The following is a 19,021-nucleotide window of genomic DNA, read 5'->3' as shown; positions in this document are numbered from 1 at the left end:
TGGGAAGCCAGTCTAGGATGAGCAGTACCTCCTGAACGACGCTTGAGAAGGTTACTTTTTGGATTACAACTTCTGTGCCAGAGATTCCATCACAACATCCAGTGCCAGTTACATCAGATGAATGAGTTGGAGCAGAGTTTGAAAAAAGTTACTTTTTTGAATGACAACTCCCCAAATCTTCAACAATTTATCAAGTTATAACCTTGGTTGCAAGATGCACTATCACTATAGAAGTACATGGTAAAACTAAATGTGTAAGCAGTTTTGGGCTAGATGAACAAAATGTACGTGCTGTTGCATGAACAGAAATCAGAAAAGTTACTTTTTTGGACAACTCCTTCTGCCAGAATCTCTGTGCCAACATGATAGCTAAGACATTCTGGGAGCTGTAATCCAAAATTATAACTTGCCCTTTCTGAAGGAAAACGAAAGGACAGCAGTGCACCTCTGTCTCTGATAGTTATACAATATATAGGATTTAAACAGATAGATTTTCATCCTCTTTTGTACGGCAAACCTGCACCTGCTCTTTCACACAACAACGGCACACCTTTCTGACGATGAACAAGATAATAAAAACTGAAAATACAACTATTTGGTACAGTTATCTTCCACATTATCCTAGCTTATGTCCAGTTGAATGAAAACTACTCCAAGATACTTCAAATAAAAAATGTGTAAGCAACAAACTATCATTTTTTTTTTAAAAGTGCAAGGCCATGATTTTCATAGAATTGGTCAAATTCATTTTGTGTGATCACACTGGGGTGGTGCCTAATTCCTGGAGGTAAATTGCTTCAAGTTAAGAAACCACTGCAGATCTTGTCTACGGGATGCTGAGTCACCTGACTCAGTACACCACAGATGATGTCTTCAGTGATTTCGTAACTTGAGGCAATTCACCTCCAAAACTTATGGCTTTAGTATTACACTATGCAAGAAGACCTGGGGCATTATTTTAAACAATGCATGTGTCTCTTTGCCATCCATGAACTGCTTTCCTTCCCCCACTTCTCTAAATGCTGCAACTGAACCAAAGGCATCACTCAAAAAATGTGTGCATTTCTATAGGCCTGCCAACACGTCAACTCACTTGTACAGCTGTGCCTTTAATAGCAGTTTGACCTGAAGGAATAAGGAGGGCAGAAATCAGCAGACAGTGCTGTTCACCGTTTAAAGCTATGCACTGAAATGAATCCAGGCTTGATTTCAATTATTCAACTCAAAATAGGACTAAGCTGGATTCAAGCCCTTGTCACCCATTTAAGTCTGCAGATCAGAAGCATGTACAGCTGAGCTGTGACTTGAAAAGATGGTAACTGTGTCAAGTTCTGTTTCCAAGATATAAAACAGATTGATATAAGGCAGTAAGTACATGGGCCTCTAGATGGAGAAATTAAATTTCTCATGATGAAAACAGTTTGCACAATTACACCTGGAAAATAGATCTACATTTCCAAGGTGAATTCCTGAGGCTTCATTTAAATGTTTAAAAGGAGCCAAGAAAATATTAAAGTGACATGAGAGAGATTCTATGCCAGCTTACTCAGAAACCAGTCCTACTTAACTCAATAGTTATTCCCTGATATGCATAGGAGTGCACATTTCACTTATTAACTTTTTGTCTTTAGATCTGGAGAATTATTGCCAGGGTACTTGAGGAACACATGTCACTCTCTAGTGAATATAGAGCACTGAATACCTGAAAACAGCAACTGGAACTCCAATTACATTACTCTATTGCAACTAACTGCAAGCAATTGTTGCCTATAACTGATATCCTCCACCTGAATATTCCCAGGTCTGTTTCTATAAGTTATTAGGTCCAATACTGAGATGTAATTTGACAATGAATCATAAGAATGCCTACTTTCAGTGTTCACAAAGCTAAGCAGATGAGGAGGAAGATAAAACATAGAAGTGGGCATCCACATGTTTGGTTATTATCATGCAAGTCACCTTATACTGCTTAATGGTTCAGCCCTGCCTTCTCCCTGTTGTTCATCCCCTCGCTCCTTATCTCCACCTGCTCTTACAAGCAGGACACTAGGTAGAAATGTGAAGATAATGCACAGTACTGAGGATCAGAGAAACACAGTCACAGACAATCCCATCTACTAATACACTTCTAAGGTGTGAAAAGGTGCATTGATAGAACAAATATCTTGCAGGCACCCAGACACAGTTTCAATCTCCGGCATCTCCAGGTGGACCTGGAAGAGACCTTTGTTTGAAATCCTGGGAGAACTGCAGCAACTGTAGTGTTGACTAACACTGAGGGACAACATTGCCCTTCAGGTGCTGCTGGACTTCAATTCCCAATCATCCTGGACCAGTGTGTGATTTATACTGAAAAGGACAATAAGCAATGCAAGTTATTTGTTCCTTGTTACTGCCAACTTTGTACTGAAGGGTCTCTCTACTTTCATATTTCACAAGGCACATTTATTTCTGCTTCCTCCTTCAGAATCTGAAATTAACACCCGCACGGCAGAGCTGTCAATGAGTGCTCAGATCTGATGGCTGCAAATTTATATTTGTGCCTTCTTTTTAGGGGAGGCACTAAGTTCTCATTAATCTAAATTGAATACATGGTTTCATTTGCAGGGCAACAGTCTCAGTGTCGCAAAGCCTTTATCGCCATGCCAAAAAAGAGGTTTGTGTGAATGCCACAATGAGCAAACTAAAGCAAGTAACCCCTCTGAGGAAAGCAGATTTGCAGACAGGGCTGTCTGCAAGGGCACGGGCTTCCCCTTCCTATTCCTGTACTCCAGTTGATACAGGCAGAGCTTGAAAACAGCAGAGAGGCTGGAATAGCAGAAAAGGCTCCCTCATGGGCAAGCATCCAAAAGCGAGACTTCCAGCATTCAGGAACACTGACAAGAGCGTGCTGCTTAAGTTGGCAGAAGGAGACAGGCAGACTTGGTACAATGGGAAAGAAAAGGCAGAGGGATCTAGGAAAACCCACACAAACCAAAAGAACAACAGTAGCTGCCCATATGTGGCCACAGAAGTTACACAGCAGAGCGTTACCAACACAGAGACCACTGGCGCTCTGTGAAAAGCCCCGTCCCCAGAGGCCCGCTCTTTTCAGTCGGAGGACCGTTCCCCTTCTTTCCCTCCACCTTGGCCTAATTTTTGGCAGCTGGGAACTACCTCAGGCACTACAGTTTTGTTATGATTGCAGTCTCAGTTTCCAAGAACTGCAGCAAAAGCATTATTGCTGGCTTTAAGCATCCAAGAAAAGTTTGGGTTTTTTAAAAAAAAGGGCCGACAAAGAAAGAACAGAGCACCCTAAAGAGATAGCAAAAGAAAAAGCCACCAAGAAAAATCCCCTGCTCTGTTGAGGATTCTGATAAATGCACGGATGAAGGAACTATAGCACAGCCATGCCCATTCTGCTACCCGTTGGATGTGGACTACAATTCCCATTATTCCCAGCAGCAGAGTCACACCTAAGAAGGCACTAAGATAGGGAAAACTGGCTACAGAATGCAGTTTGTTTGTTTTGTTCGTTTGTCTTTTTTTAAAAAAAAACTTCCATCTGCCCAGTAATCTTAAAACATGCACCTGGGTGATAAAAGGTACAGTACAAATATGTTAAAACAACAGTAGAAATATGCTGCCTAATATCTAAAAATACATAAAAGGAACCAGATTCTATTCTCTTCCAAACATATAATTGAGAGAGGTGATCACAAGGCTGTCCTATTCAAATTCACCTTGCACAAATGATTTTAAATGATCTAATTTAAAGTATGGAAGTTCCTTGAGGGGGGGAAATAGATATTAAAATATAGACTATGTGTGCACACACGCATGTACATATACACAAATGAGCATGCATGCACAACCACCATTATTTCACTGATGAAAGCTGGAGCACACATTTCTGTTCTCATAGGACAATATAACTATGCAAGCCCTCCACCTCCAATATGGTGCATATGCCTTGGTGGCAACAGGACTGGAGCCTGTGCACTGCCTGGTACAGCACCTTGTCTTAGGGCTCTGACCTGCCAGATAATGTTCAGTTCCAACCCCCACAGTCAGCATGGGCCACAGTAAGGGGTCCTAGGAATTTTAGTTTGGTAACATGTGGAGGACAACAGCTCTCCACCCTTTATATACATGGATAATCATTGTAAACTTAAACTTATAGGGACTTGGAGGAAAAGTTGAATCCAGAAGCAGCTAATTCTAATACATGCTATCAATATTTGAATAAGGCGCCCACAGTGTATTAGAATATGTACAAAGAGTTCAAATATACACATTTCCCAGAGACATAATAGTATAACAACTGGAACAATTAGAAGGTATGCAGACAAGTGTGGCCTAGTAATAGCAGAACTCATTGGAAAGAGCCACAATTTTCCATAACTTTCCAGGCTCTGTACTTGCATTAACATTTTTAAGGGAGAGGACTTAAGAAATGTTTTAAGTTTTCTGATGATTTCCTAAATGGAGACCACGTGGCCATCCAGGGGTTGGACTGCGGCTTTCACCGTCTTTCACCATTAGCTACACTGGTGGAAGCCACTGGAAGCTGCAGTCTAACAACAGCTGCTATTTTCGCCCATCTTGCATAGTAGTTTGCTCTTCTTCTTCAGAAAAGAAAGAGGTCAACATGTTTCGTAGGCTCCCCAAGGACTTATTCAGGAACACTGCCCACATTGTTTTCAAGCAGAATAGAATCTCTGGGCTTCACATCTTGCTGTTCTACACAATCCCATGGCAGGTTCTGTTTCTTGAGCATCATTATATTATTAAAGAACCAAGAGAGAATACTGGGAACAATTTTTAAAGAGTATATTATTGATCATTGAACTATAATAATTATGTCTCCATAGACAGAGGTAGCCATGTTAGTCCACAAGAACAAAACAAAATGCAATATACACATGCAAAAAATGCCTTTGTTGGAGGCCAACAATTCCACATGAGCTTTGAAGTTCTCCAGTACTCTTCATCAGGATAGCTGGGTTATAAAATCTGGGACAGAGAAACAAAGAAGGATGGAAGTCCACAAAAATGTTTGTTTCAGCCATGAGTTGCTAATCTCAAAAATGGCCATTACAGCCATGATGCACCCATAGTACATATGTAGGTATCAGATTATACCCAGAAGTATGTGTTTTAATAGAGAAGAAATGGTGGATATGCATATTTGAAAACAGGCACCATTGTATTTTCAGAGATCTACTGTTTCGTCTCCATCCCAGCAGGCATAATAGGTAAGATCTGAAACCAGCATGTACTCTATTAGCAGTGGAAGATGGTGACCCTAGTTTTGGAGGTACTGCAAATCCACTCTGGATTTCTTTTCTGCATTGTAAAAGAGCTCTCCAAGATGCTAAACATTATCTCTAAAATAGATTCAGCGCCTTGGACAACTCCTGTAAAGTGCAAACTAAAATCCAGGATGGATTCATAGTAGAGATGGACACAAACCGTTCAGCAGTTCAATGCAGTTTGTCTGCCTTCTGAACAGATGATCTGCAGTTCACCGCCATGCTCCCTCCAACAGGTGCCCACTTGGAGCTGATCAGCTACTCATCCAGGATACAAACTGTGCTGAACCATTGAACTGAAGGTTTGTGCCCTTCTCTAATTCACAGCACACCAACACTGTGGCCATCAGTTGCCACTGCCTACTGGAGATCCATAAAGCCTACAATCTCCATTTTGGGAGGACGTTTAACAGCACATCCCATAACAGAAGCATCCAGCTAATTCTTTGCACTTCCACACCTCTCTTCCACCCCTTCTCCTTTTTTTTAAATCAATGAGCCTAGTTGAAGAATTCTGGGAATCTCTAAAGTTTGTTCACCATTGTGGAATCACTGTGAATTCTCATAATGGTATTATTGCCCACCTATGGGATTTTTAAAATATATCCATATTAATTGAGTGAGACATCTTGTGGCATCTTAAAGACAAACAAGCTTCCTGGTATAAATTTCTCTGGATTGTGGCTGACTTCTTCAGATGAAACAGTGAGCTACAATCTACAAAAGCCAAAGAAGTGGACTGTAAAGGGTTTACAATTTAGAAAAGTTTAAGGTGTCCCAAGACTTTTAATTGCTTTTGCCGTAACAAACTGACTCAATTATCTCCTTGGAAGTATGGATGGAAGATACATATATTTTCCCCTCTCCGAGTTTACTGTTCCACCTTGCTCCAATAATCTGAGCTATATAGTTCTAGGAATCAACAAGAGCCACATACAGGCATTCTGGTCCTCATGCAATAAGAACAGTATATGGGAGGCAGAGGTACACTCAGTCTCCCACCTGGTTGCGTCCCTATTGTCAGGTTCTAGAGTCTTGGAGATGGGATCCAGGTGGCATCTCATGCAAGAAGTCTACTTCTATAGAGAAGACTCCATGCATATTTCATACTATTTTGATACTTAAGAGTATGGTGAAGCCTCATGACATGAATACAACAGAAAAGACAGGGCTAGTGACTGTGTCCTTGTTCTTCAAGGTGAGGACCTGGATATATGGACTAAAAATACTCATGACATTGCTTTTCTGTTAGGCCAATGTGTATTCCTTCCGGCCTCCAGTTATTAGTAAGCAGTGGGGACAAACTGGACTTTGGACACCACATCTGCTTTTTGTTGGGTAAGAATTACTTTTATTGCTCTAGAACATGCTACCCAAAGCAAAACTGATAGGCAGTTCACTTCAAAGAAAAAGAAAAATAAATAAATTAGGGCAGTTCCCCCACACTCCCCAACTCTACAGGTCATGTCACAGGTCGTACAATCCTGTTCATTGCCTATACTGACAGGGGCTCACTTTAAGGGAGTGGTGTATGAATGAACTGATACAGCTGAAGCCCCAAAACTGGCCACCCACAACAGTTGGAAAATGTTCGTTGTCACATTCAAACTTCCAAAGCAGTCTTGTTTTAAGTTTGGATGGACAATTATAATCCCTCAAGAAGACTATTACAGTGAGAAGAAAAGAGGAGGAATGGGCCCACAGAAGCACTTCCTGAGCAAATTTCAACTCAGGATGCTCTGATTGACAAAAAGGAAGGTAGAGGACATATTTTGCCAACTGCAGGACATCCCACCCCCCAACTGTAAGTTTACAGCTGGCAAAAAGGGGTCCATAGGGAGAAGAAGAAATGGGCAAACATATCCTTCACTGTTGCAGCACTGACATGGAAATGTTTTATGGATTGAAAGAGTGCTTCTATTAATGGAAAGCAAATCCTGAAGCCAGCCCAGGGTTTAGAATATCATGCTATTGACTGAACAAAGATGCTGAAAAATAATCTAACATTGCTTTTTCTGTCAAGTTGGGTTTCATCAGAAGAAGTGGGAAATTTACACTAGAGATACGGAGTAGGGAATGTGTATCGGGAGATAAAGCTCAAGGGAGAAAATTCTCCTTTCCTTTCCAACATCAGAAATTGAAAAATCACAAATTTGGAGGAAATTTGAATTTTAAAAACTATTAGGAAATATTTTCACTTTTGTAACAATGAATGAAAAAAGGTGATTTAAAATAATGCATGTACTGTCTAGTCCTGACTTTTAAAAAAAAACTTAGATCTATTTTAAGATATAAAAGAAAATAATTTAGTGATTATATAATTGCAATTAAGATGCGCTGGATTACTAAAGAACACTTTTAGATGTTGGGAAGTTCTGCTAAATGTTGCAGAATACAGAAAGACTTCAATTTTTCAATTTGCAGCTATGGCAAAATGTTGCCCTGTACAGACCTTCTGATTCTTGCTCCTTGCTTGCCACAAGGCTGAATCCCCCGCCCACCCCTCCAGAGGCTGCAGAACTAGTTTCATGTTTCTCTGGATCAAGGCCACTCTATTTTACTCTTGATAATAAGTTTCTGATTTCTACATTCCATCACTATAATTTTTAGTTTACTCCTATTTTCTCTAACTGAAGTGAATTAGACGGAGTAATAAGCACCTTAATTTCTTACCTTAGAGGTATTTGAAATGATGGCTTGAACAAAATTAAGGTTCTAGTTAACATGGTATAAATATACCATCACTGTATAATTTTGTCCGCCAGCTTTAAAAATACAAGAAGGAAAAGAGGCGGAGAACCTGTCTTTTTCAATGGTCTGTTGGCTTTTTCAGACAAGGTGAAAGGAAGGTATGTAGATAGGTGTGTCTACCAACCAACCTCCCTTTCTTTTTTCCATCTGTTTGGCCATTTCATTTCACTTTTCATTTCTAAAAAAACCTTTTTCCTCTATAATTGATGCCAGAGGGAGAGAAATGAAGGACACCAATTCCCAAATTGTTGTAGTTCTGTCCCTTTTTGGTGTAAGAGGCATGGGACAGTTTTGTAAGTCCATAGTCTCTCCCAGAATGCCTATGAAATACTTGTAGAACACTTTCTTTTTGCCATTTCCAATGTGGCATTTCTGACCAAAGGGCAACAGGCTGTGGAGTGCCACTATATTCGAGAGGCTCAAGAAATTAAGTGCCCCTATCAAAGGTGGACTTCTTTCCAAGCAACTAGAGAGGGAGATCCTAATAATCTGATGACTCCTGAGATGGCCCCTAGGGACCACAGAATAACAGTCTTAAAGTAATAAAAGGATTTCATGTTTGACAAGGAAGTATTGCATGTTATTTCAACTTTTTCCCAAATTTTATTTTTGGAAAAAGATGGGGAAGGATGGGACCCAAGTCTCCCTTCCGCCCCACCCCCCTTCCCCAATGGCTTGGTAAGTTCCAAAAACTTTACATCAATGCTCAGGCCTTGACACCAGTTTCTCAGTGAAAAAAACTGTGGAGATCCAACACAAGCTGTCCAGATGTAAATCTATGATACATTTCATTGTTCTTTCTGAGTAGAAAGTTACTTCCAAACTTTCCCATTAGGAAGCACGTGTCTCCTGTGGAAGTTGCACAAACCACTTTTCAACTCATCAGCCTTAGAACATAACCAGAAGCCAACGTTACAAAACGCTGGACAGCCATTCCTAGCTAAAACCGAAGCTTTCCTATATAAGCACTTAGATTGCAAACAGCAGACATATCAGAGGAGGATTTTTCTTCCACAGTGTTGGACCAAAGCTCCCCACATCAGAAGACAGGAAGCCAACAAAAACAGAAAGCAAGTCCTTGTGAAACAAGTCTTTTGCAGAACAACAAGGGTCCTTCTTATCCCAGGAACCTCACATTTTGTCCAGTGGCATTAAAAATTTCTGCTCTGGCTTTGTTCAGTGTTCCCAGCAAACTGGATAGAACTCAGATGAGGTGCGGCAGGTCTCACCTCCGACCTGTGCGGGGTCTGTTCACCTCCATGTTCAAGGCCATGTTGTGAAGGAAGAGGAGAATCTGCCACCAAACTTGATTTCTGTTCTGCTGGTGCTGTGGAAAGGGGAAAATAGTCTAAACAAGATTAGTCATATAAAATGTTTGAAAACCACAACCCAAGGACTTATCCTTATCCCAATAAAAACCATGTTACATTTTCAAGAACAGATACAATAATCCCAGCAGTACAGCATGTTTAAAAGAAAAAGAGGGAGAGAAGGGGGGGGAAACAGGGAGGGAGTTTTTCAAGGAATAATTGCAGCTTCAATATTATAAAAGAAAAGAGCAGACCCTTTATGTATTGTGCACAAAAGGATTAAGGTTTCCTCTCTCTCTCTCTCTCTCTCTCTCTCTCTCTTTTTGCAAGATTCTGCAAAGTTTAGCCAAGTGCTGTTTTTAATCAGATTGGCTTTTGAGCCACTCAAAGTCCCAGCTGCAAGAACAAACAACTCCTTCCCCCCACTTTTTTTTCTTAAGGAGAACGCCTGCCCCCACTCTCCCTCAAAACATAGGAGAGAGGGAAGGGAGGGGAAGAAGAGAAGAGAAGTGTAGCTGGTGATCCATCTGTAAGTGATTTGACACTGTGAAGGTCAAAGGGTTAATCTTCAATTTAAACCACACTGCTGAGACAGCAAAACTGATTTTATCCAGTACAAGAAAACACACTCCTATGTACTCGGGCGCACACACTTCTCCCCCCCCACTCCAACTCTGCTTCCCAGCATCTCCAAGATAATACTGCCCTTTTTTATAGCTGCTTTTGACAGTAAGCCATAAATAATCAGTCCTGGAGTCCTTTCCTACTGACTGGAGCCAATTAAACCTTAAGCAAGAACATACTTGAAAACAAAAACAAGAAGAACCTAGGGGTTATTTCAGGTCTCATTACCAAGTAGCAAATTTAGACGTTTGGTTGGGGGGGAGGCTTAAAACTCTACTTTGCTACCTTTGGACACAAATATCATTCACTCATCTCTTGGCAAATGACACAGTCTTTGCTTTGACAGTCACATGCTGCCTGTTCAGAGGCACCCAGAAGACATCAGATTGGGTCCAGAGAACAGGGAACAGAGTTCTGTTCACGGGACATCCTACTCAGGGGAAGTAACTTTCCTGATCCCACCCCCTGCAGCCTGCCCACAAACATTTTTATTTCTATTTTTATAACCTGGCCACCATGAGCATCTCCCCACATCATCCATATTACCCTTGCTACAACCCTGGGAACTGTGTTAGGAGGACAGTTAAATAAATAAATAGCAGAGTGCAAATGTAACTGTACGTATTGGTTTTTAGTGTGTTTGTTTCAACTGACCTGTTTTAATTGATGTTGGAAGCCGCCTGGAGACCCTTGCAGGGTACAGGCGGCATACAAGTCGAATAAAACAAACAAACAAACCAACCCCGGGTCACCTGGCACATTTCATGATTCAGCGGATTACAGCCCAGATTTCCTAGTTCCAACCCAAGATTCAAATCATGACACCATATGGGCTCTCACTACTTGCAGAGGTGGGAGGACTCTCCAAAACAATAGGAGAGATGGCTCAGGCTTCTATTGGGGGAAAGGAGGGTGGCAATCAGGGAAATCCCTTCCCCTCTCCCAGCAGTGAGCCTATGTGGCCCTTGTTTTTATATACTATAGGATATAGTATATAAATTTTATAGAATATAAATATATTAAAAATATATATAAACATTTATAGTCATGGAAGAGGCTGCCATTAAGCAGGAACTAAGTTGTTTGCTTGCTTGCTAGTGTGTGTGTCTGTACACACACACACTAGCAAGCAAGTAAACAAACAACTTAGTTCCTGCTTAATGGCAGCCTCTTCCATGACTGGAATGAGCCCATGTGTGGAAGGACTATTCTAGACTCAAAACCATTATCAGTGTTCTTCATAGCTCTATTTTTCTGAAATATGGTGCCTGCTTTATTATTTCCCCATGCTGCAATGATTTCTTGAGACAGCAAAACTGTCTCTTGTAATGAAGGGCCTCTGGCAATTCCTGGACTCCCCCCTCCCACATTATCAAACCAGCTTTTCCTCCCATAATATGCCCTCAGTTAGTTTCTCCTTTGCAATGCTGTATTTGTTCACAATGGCCTATTCTTCCCCCAAAAACGTTTCCAACTGACAGAAGATGGATGACTGCTTTATGGTGACCAATAATGACCCAAAACATTATGGAGGCCCAGACATCTGCACCTTGTGATTGCAGCAGCACACATCCCAGGTGTGCAACCTCAGAGCCTCACCCCAACTCCCTCTGGTAGGATTCTTATGATGTATGACTTGGATCATTGCTTCACTAGTGCCCCAATTTACTGCTTGGCTAATATCTGAAGTCCAGCTTTCTCTGATCAGAAATAGAACTAAGCATGGCCTTTAGGTTTGGCCTCTATTGTTCAGTAAACAAAATTGCATCTTACTACCTACAGAATGCTTGGACACAAGTTGTTACCAATGTGTTAACTGTAATTAACTGTTAACTGTGCTGTCAAGCCGCCTAGAGTGGCCCAGTGGGCCAGGTAGACAGGGTATAAATCAAATAAATAAATAATAAATAAATAATTCCTCCTCCTTTAAGCCCTTTTCCTGCAGAGGAAGCAAAGGAAGAGGAAGCAGAAGAAGAACTTTGTCTGGGAGGACATTTTATTTGGTGTGGGTTTTTTTTTCTAGGCTTGTGGCCTTTTTAGGCTTGCAAGGGTGTGTTTGCTCTGATCTTTGTTCTCCCTGACCACATGGTTTGAGGGGACAGGATTTTAGCTTTAAACAAGGGCTACCAGAAGCATGTGTTTCTGAACTTATTTTTTAGACTCTAATTTGGTAAATAGAAAAGATAAATAGGAGTGCATACATCTGGGGGACCAGGGAAGTTTTAGGGGGAGGATCAGACTTCCTCTCTTTTTAATTCACTGACCAATCAGTTGAGAAGTCACGGGTAGGTGGGGCTCGTTAGCCTTGGAAGGCAGCCCATCTAGGAGAAGCAAAACTACCATTTCAAACCTCCACTGCCTTGTGGCTATATCCACTAATGGAAAAGGCTTTAGGGGTTAACCTCGAGGCAAAATTCGGAGCCGGAGTCCCAGAGGCAGTTCGTGACTGTGCGCAGCTCTGGCAACGTTGCTGGAACCAGTTGTATTGGCTCTTGCCTTTCTATTGGACTACTTCAGTGACGTGGAGAGGGGGGATTTTCTGCTTGGGTAACAGTCTATCCTCCATATTATTTTACTCAGGCTTCGTGCTCTGGAGAGAACACTCCAGGTTTGCGTACAGCGTCAAAACAACACAGGAAGTAGCAGTTACCGGTTGTAAGTCTTTACTTGATTGGTGTAGAGCATGACACCAGGGGCTACTTTCGACGGTGGAAGAGGTTATTGCACCTCACTAGGTAGCTACCACTCGTCTTAAGCTGGGCAGCCCCCAGCCAGTAAGGTGCTGCCTCTCCATGGCCTGTTAACCTCACGGGGTGGCATGGGGTTTAGGGTGAAAGCCGACAAGCAGATTGATAACCCTGCACCATTCAATAATCAGAAGAAAACTTCTGCCCTAAAGTTGGACACCTGGAATGTTCCGACAATGACCCCTGGATTTTCTGAACACCTGCAGAAAAAAGACCAACATGCACAAGACAGCTGTCATCAACACGGAACTGAGTAGATTGCGGATAGACGTTGCTGCCCTGCAAGAGTCGAGATTGCCAGACTCAGAATCTGTCAAAGAAAAAAATTCTCATTTTTTCTGGCAAGGGAAACCATTGAATAAGACCAGGGAATATGGTGGTGGCTTTGCAGTCAGAAATACTCTGCTAAGATCCATTGTTCCACCTACTGCGGGGAGTGAAAGTATCCTGTTTCTGCAGCTCCATTCATCAGCGGGACTGATCACCCTCATTAATGCATATGCACCAACACTGTCGTCCACAACAGAAGTCAAAGACAAATTCTACGACGATCTGGCAGCTACTATCAAAAAATAATAATAATCCCTGAGAGAGAGCCACTGTTTATTCTCTGAGACTTTAACACTAGAGTTGGTGCTGATCAAAATTCTTGCCCCACTTATCTAGGCTGCTTTGGCATTGGGAAGATGAATGAAAATGGCCATCGCTAGCTGGAGTTTTGCTGTTATTATGGTCTTTCTGTCAGCAACACCTTCTTTAATACGAAGCTTCGACACAGAGTCAGCAAGTGGCGGAATTTACCAAGCGCTTGAGGAAACTCTTCCAGGCCCGGCTGTTGCAAATGCACCTGAATGATGGGAACATTTAAAGAATGCTGTTTATACCACATTTGGCAAAAAGAGCAAAAGGACAGCAGACTGGTTCGAAGCCCATTCGGAGGAGTTGATGCCAGCCTTCAAGGAAAAGAGGAGAGCTCTTGCAGCATGCAAAGCCTGTCCTAGTGAGTACAACTTGCAGGCTCTTTGAATTGCTTGTAACAAAGTCCAACAGACTGCCAGGAGATGTTCTAACGATTATTGGCTTCAACTCTGCTCTCAGATACAGATAGCAGCAGAGGTAACATCAAGGGAGTGTATGACAGAGTCTATCCAGAACCACAGTATGGATTTTGAGCTAATAGTTCCACCATTAACATGGTATTTTCCCTCTGACAGTTGCAGGAGAAAAGTAGGGAACAATGACAGCCACTCTTTGTGGCCTTGATAGATCTTACAAAGATCTTGGTTTGGTTAGCAGGGATGGCCTTTTTAAAATACTTCCCACGGCAGAGTTGGACACTCTATCAGAAGCACTACGGGAACAACCAAGAGACTATGTAAAACAAAGATGGGGATTAATATATTCCTGGGCCCAGAAGAAGACAGGAGTTTTAGGGTGAAACTTGTGATATACATATGAACTAATTTAGTATACACTGCAAACTTATATGGGGAGAATAGAGGGGCTAACGAGGCTGGAATATTTGACTCCAAAGGGGGGTGGGAGTACTTCAATAGAGGGGTTAGTTTAGGGTTGTTTTTACGTAGTCTGGGGTTTTTTTCTTTTATTTCTTGCTTCTCCGTTTTTATCCTTTTCCTATTTTCCTTCTTCTTTTAGTGTCTTATGGTTTTTTTGTATGTTAGAGATTTTTAATTAATAAAATTAAATTTTTTGGGGAAAAAATAAAATACTTCCCAAGATCCTTAACATCATCAGGTCCTTTCATGAGGAAATGAAGGGCACCGTATTTTTTGATGGCTCAACATCAGATCCCTTTGACATCCAAAGCGGTGTGAAACAGGGCTGGGTCCTCACACCAACTCTGTTTGGGATCTTTTTGCCTGTCATGCTGAAGTACACTTTTAGAACTGCAACAGAAGGTGTCTATCTCCGGACTAGATCAGATGGAAAGCTCTTTAATCTCTCTAGACTGAGAGCGAAGACTGAAGTCCAGCTGAAATGCATGTGGGACTTCCTCTTTGCCGATAATGCAGTTGTTGTTGCCCATTCTGCTGAAGACCTCCAACAACTCATGAATCACTTTAGCAAGGCCTGCCAAGACTTTGGAATAACAATCTGCCTGAAGAAAACACAAGTCATGGGCCAGGGCTCCTCCGCGATCAGCTTTCTTTATGGTCCAGCTCTCACTTCCATACATCACTACAGGGAAAACCATAGCTTTGACTATGCAGACCTTTGTCAGCAAGGTGATCTCTCTGCTTTTTAAGATGCTGTCTAGGTTTGTCATCGCTTTCCTCCCATGAAGCAGGCGCCTTTTAATTTAATTGCGAGGGAGTTGCTGTGGGCCGTTGCTAGGTCCACAGGTGCTAGGTATGGCTGACCGTTATTTAGTTTTATTCCTCTTACACTGTGTCTTACACTGAGTCCCAAGGAAGCATCAAGGATAGCTTCCTTTTCCAACAGGAAGCTAGACCCAAGCTGGCTCTATGTGGGTCAAGAGGTATTCCAGCCTCCCCTTTCTCCAGGACAGCACCATTTAAGAGTCTGGCAGGTGGAATTCCCAGAATGAAGAATTCTCAAATTTGGAGTCTAAAAAAAAAACATACAAATGCACATGCTTAGCAGGCATGGCTGCAGCAACATCGGATGTGTTTATCTCCTTTCCCTGGACTATGTGTGGCCTTGGAGAGGACCCTTCTGGAGGAGGAAAGTCAGTGGTCTGGTCCCAAAAATTTTGAGTTCCATGGGGCGGAGGTGGGGCTGAGCCAGGTAGTGGGCTGAAATACAGCATGACAGTGTAATCCAAAGAGGTATAGTTGCATAAGGGAGGTGGGGAAATACACGAGTACTTTGAAATAGCTACTGCTTTCTGTTCTTACAGGTCCACTCTTTCAAAGGAACAAAATTTATGAGGCATATTGTACTTCTGTTAGGAAAGGGGTGACGCACCAATGACCCTGGCACATAATTTGACTTCTTAACACAGTGAAGACAACAATACAACAGAGTTGAGTTGTGCATTGCTGCAAGGTTGATTTGCACATGGTCCAATAAGTTTCATTAGTTCAACTTAAGAGCCGTACCTCAGAGTACTTTCTGACACAACATATAAATGATAAAATTAAGAAGAAATTATGCAGGCATACACTACTCATCACTTTTTTCCTCCTTAACAACTGATACTACTTAACTGATAAGATGCTGCTTATGGGAATTTAAAGGAAAATAGCAGTACACACACACACACACACACACACACACACACACACACACACACAGAGAGAGAGAGAGAGAGAGAGAGAGAGAGAGAGAGAGAGAGAGAGAGAGAGAGAGAGGGAAGGGCTGGATGCCTATGGACCACCAGATCTTAGATCTTACTTCTCATCTTCACTGACCATGGATCACACTGACTGACAGGCTAATGGGACCTAAAATCCAGCTCACTCTTGAGCTGATAGGTCTAACACTGTCTTCTTTACAAAGTAGCTGTTTTAGTGGTGAAATTATCTACACCTTCATGCAGAGCAAGCTGGAAAGTATCAATTTCATCCCTTCCATACTGCACAACAACTGAATTCATCTTTGATTCTACTGTTGCCACAGTACCCACAAAAGTGTGAAACTTTACCAGCAGAATGTACTGGAAATCAATCAGGCTGTTTGTAATTAGACAATCATCTCTAGTCATAGAACACTTTGAACACAGATCAACACGCCGACCTATTGGGGATTACATTGAGATGATCCAGATGCCCTTAGGTATTGACTCTTCTTGTTTCAAATTGCTTGCTGTTGACCTAGACTGACTGGTAGATGTTTTTTTTCCAGTGGGAGCGAATAGTTACAAGAACAATGAGAAATCTTCTTGAAGATTCTGATGGGGAGGCCACTGGAATCTGAAAAGCACATCCTCTCTGCTATCCATCTATGGGCATGATGTCAGTAAGCTATATAATGTGAAAAAAACAAACCTTATGGAAGAAAGAGACACAGAGGAAGTACAGTATTAGCAAAACAACAGGAAGCAGCTTAGGATGCAGAGTGCCTCTCCCTTTGTCTCTTTGGGGAAGAGGATGTGAGGTAATGCATCTGATGCCTGCTAGGAAACCAATGCCACTTCCCTCCACTTGACTTTTCTTGTATGTTTGTCAATAAACCAGACATTACAATTTATCTCAGGCCTTCAACAACCTTTCCTCCAAAGGAAACCAACACCTGAGATTCCCGCTGGAATTCCCCAACTTTTCAGGGAAGCAGAGAACATGGAATATTAATTTAAAATAACAAGAGGGGGGAAAAGAATAGATCTTCAATATTTTCAAGTGGTCTGAGAATAACAAGTGTCACAGACTGTCGTTGTCCCATCTGTATTGTACTGGAATTCCCACTTTCATCAGACTCTGTTGAATCTCATGCTGCATCATTAAAGAGGAAATCATGTTCCATTCTGGAACATGGTCAGTCCAACAACTATCATAAATATCCAAGCCAGAAATCTAAAATAATAGATCTTTGATTCTTGGGCAGTGTTCCCATGCAGAGTCTTTTTTCATTCAACAGCTCTGCAAAATATTTTACAGATTTGAGGGGAGAAAAGTAAGTAGAAAGTACAGAAGGGAATGATAATGGTGGATGATACATCCACATAATGTTATTACCTAGCATTCAATGTTCTAAATCCAAGAAGGCCTACTTCCATCACATCATTACCAACTGGGACATTTGATATAGTGAGATCTCAACAGGCTTAAAACTTCACACAAGACAACAAACCCTCACTCATGGCACAGATGTTGCAGATAAAGTAAAACCATTTTCATACATATGAAACCAAGCTACTATGGCCAATTCAAGCCTGACTGCTAAACATCTAATAGAGCAGAAGCTGTTATTCCAACAGCCTAAAATGGAACTTGAAAGGTGGAGCAGAAAATCAAGAAGACCCAGAACACCAGCCAATGAGTATAATATACAGTGGTGCCTCGCAAGATGAGCGCCCCGTTTAACGACGAAATTGCATTACGATGAAGTTTTTGCGATTGCAGAAGTGATCGCAAAACAATGTTTCCTATGGGGGAATTTCGCTTTGCGATGATCCTCGCAAAATGACGATTTTCGGCCAGCTGATCGGCGGTTTCAAAATGGCCGGCAGGTTAAAAAAATGGCTCCCCGCTCTTTTCTGGGATGGATTCCTCATTGCACGGGCAACGAAAATGGCCGCACTATGGAGGATCTTTGCTGGACTGTGAGTTTCAAGCCCATAGGAAGGCATTAATCGGGTTTTAATGCATTTCTATGGGCTTTTTAATTTCGCTTTACAATGTTTTCGTTCTACAGCGATTTCGCTGGAACTAATTAACGTCGTAATGCGAGGCACCACTGTACAGAACAAAGTATGGCATGCACAGTACCAAGAACCTGCATCCATTTGGCACGTAGGTCAAGCAATACTGCCACAGAATGTATTAAACATTAGGTAAAACATGGAAATCAGTCATTTCCCTAAAGGCAACAGAAAGTCAGGAACATGTTTTAGCTGGAGAAAGAAGTAAATGGGCCCTGGGTAGAGTGACTGGTAACAGTTTAAGTCACAAAAATTACCTTGAAAGATACTGCCAATAAATATACAAAACAAGACTAAAGGAAAATATTGGTTTGATGTGTGTGCGTGTTCTGTGCTATCAAGTCAGAACCAATTTATAGTGACCCTAGCAGGGCCTTGATACCATCGCAGAAAACCTTTGCATTATGGCACACTTTCTCTCATTTTTATTTTGAAATCAAATTTGGTAAGATAGATTCCTTGAGGGTTGTCTTATACACAGAAGTAAGGAGGGGGAATCAAAATGCTTTGATTCCTCCCTTCCCTCTGCACTTTCTTGAGAAGAAAGAAATTCTGGGTTAGAAAAGGGGGGGTCTTATACATGGGGGTATCTTATACAGTACATGGAAAATACAGTAAGTGCATGAAATTGGAAGGAAATGCTAAAACCATGCAATTGCTTGGTAATGTAAAAAATGAAAGGGCAACTGCAGACAATCATTTTTCCAGGCCTACAAGGTGTGGTTTTTCTTGCCTTGTGCAATTCAAATATTTTGTTTAGTTCCTTTATCTATATGCAAGAAATATGGGAAGTTAAGAGTGTTCTGTGTCCCTGATCTAGACTTTTAGTCTCCTAGCTCTCAACTCAGTTGTTACAAAATTAGCAGTCTTTGACAGCTTTAGGTCAAATGGAGTTTTGCTAGTGTTTGAAGCTGAGCAAAACAAGTACAGAAGCCTTCCAAGCTGTTTAAA

The 19,021-nt window shown here is 41.6% G+C and overlaps 1 protein-coding gene across 2 annotated transcripts in view; it reads right to left on the bottom strand.

Moving 5' to 3' along the window:
* Positions 1 to 6,619: 6,619 nt before the first annotated feature.
* BMF (Bcl2 modifying factor) overlaps positions 6,620 to 19,021 on the bottom strand; it is a 31,357-nt gene continuing 18,955 nt past the window's right edge. For both annotated transcript variants that reach the window (XM_020795717.3, XM_072986291.2), the window contains one exon: positions 6,620 to 9,372. In XM_020795717.3, coding sequence (XP_020651376.2) covers positions 9,271 to 9,372 — 102 coding nt within the window. In that variant the 3' untranslated portion in view covers positions 6,620 to 9,270. The remainder of the gene's footprint in view (positions 9,373 to 19,021) is intronic.

The sequence above is a fragment of the Pogona vitticeps genome, chromosome 1, assembly GCF_051106095.1.
Source record: "Pogona vitticeps strain Pit_001003342236 chromosome 1, PviZW2.1, whole genome shotgun sequence".
Classification (NCBI taxonomy): Eukaryota; Metazoa; Chordata; class Lepidosauria; order Squamata; family Agamidae; genus Pogona; species Pogona vitticeps.
This window is presented reverse-complemented; position numbering and strand designations above follow the sequence as displayed.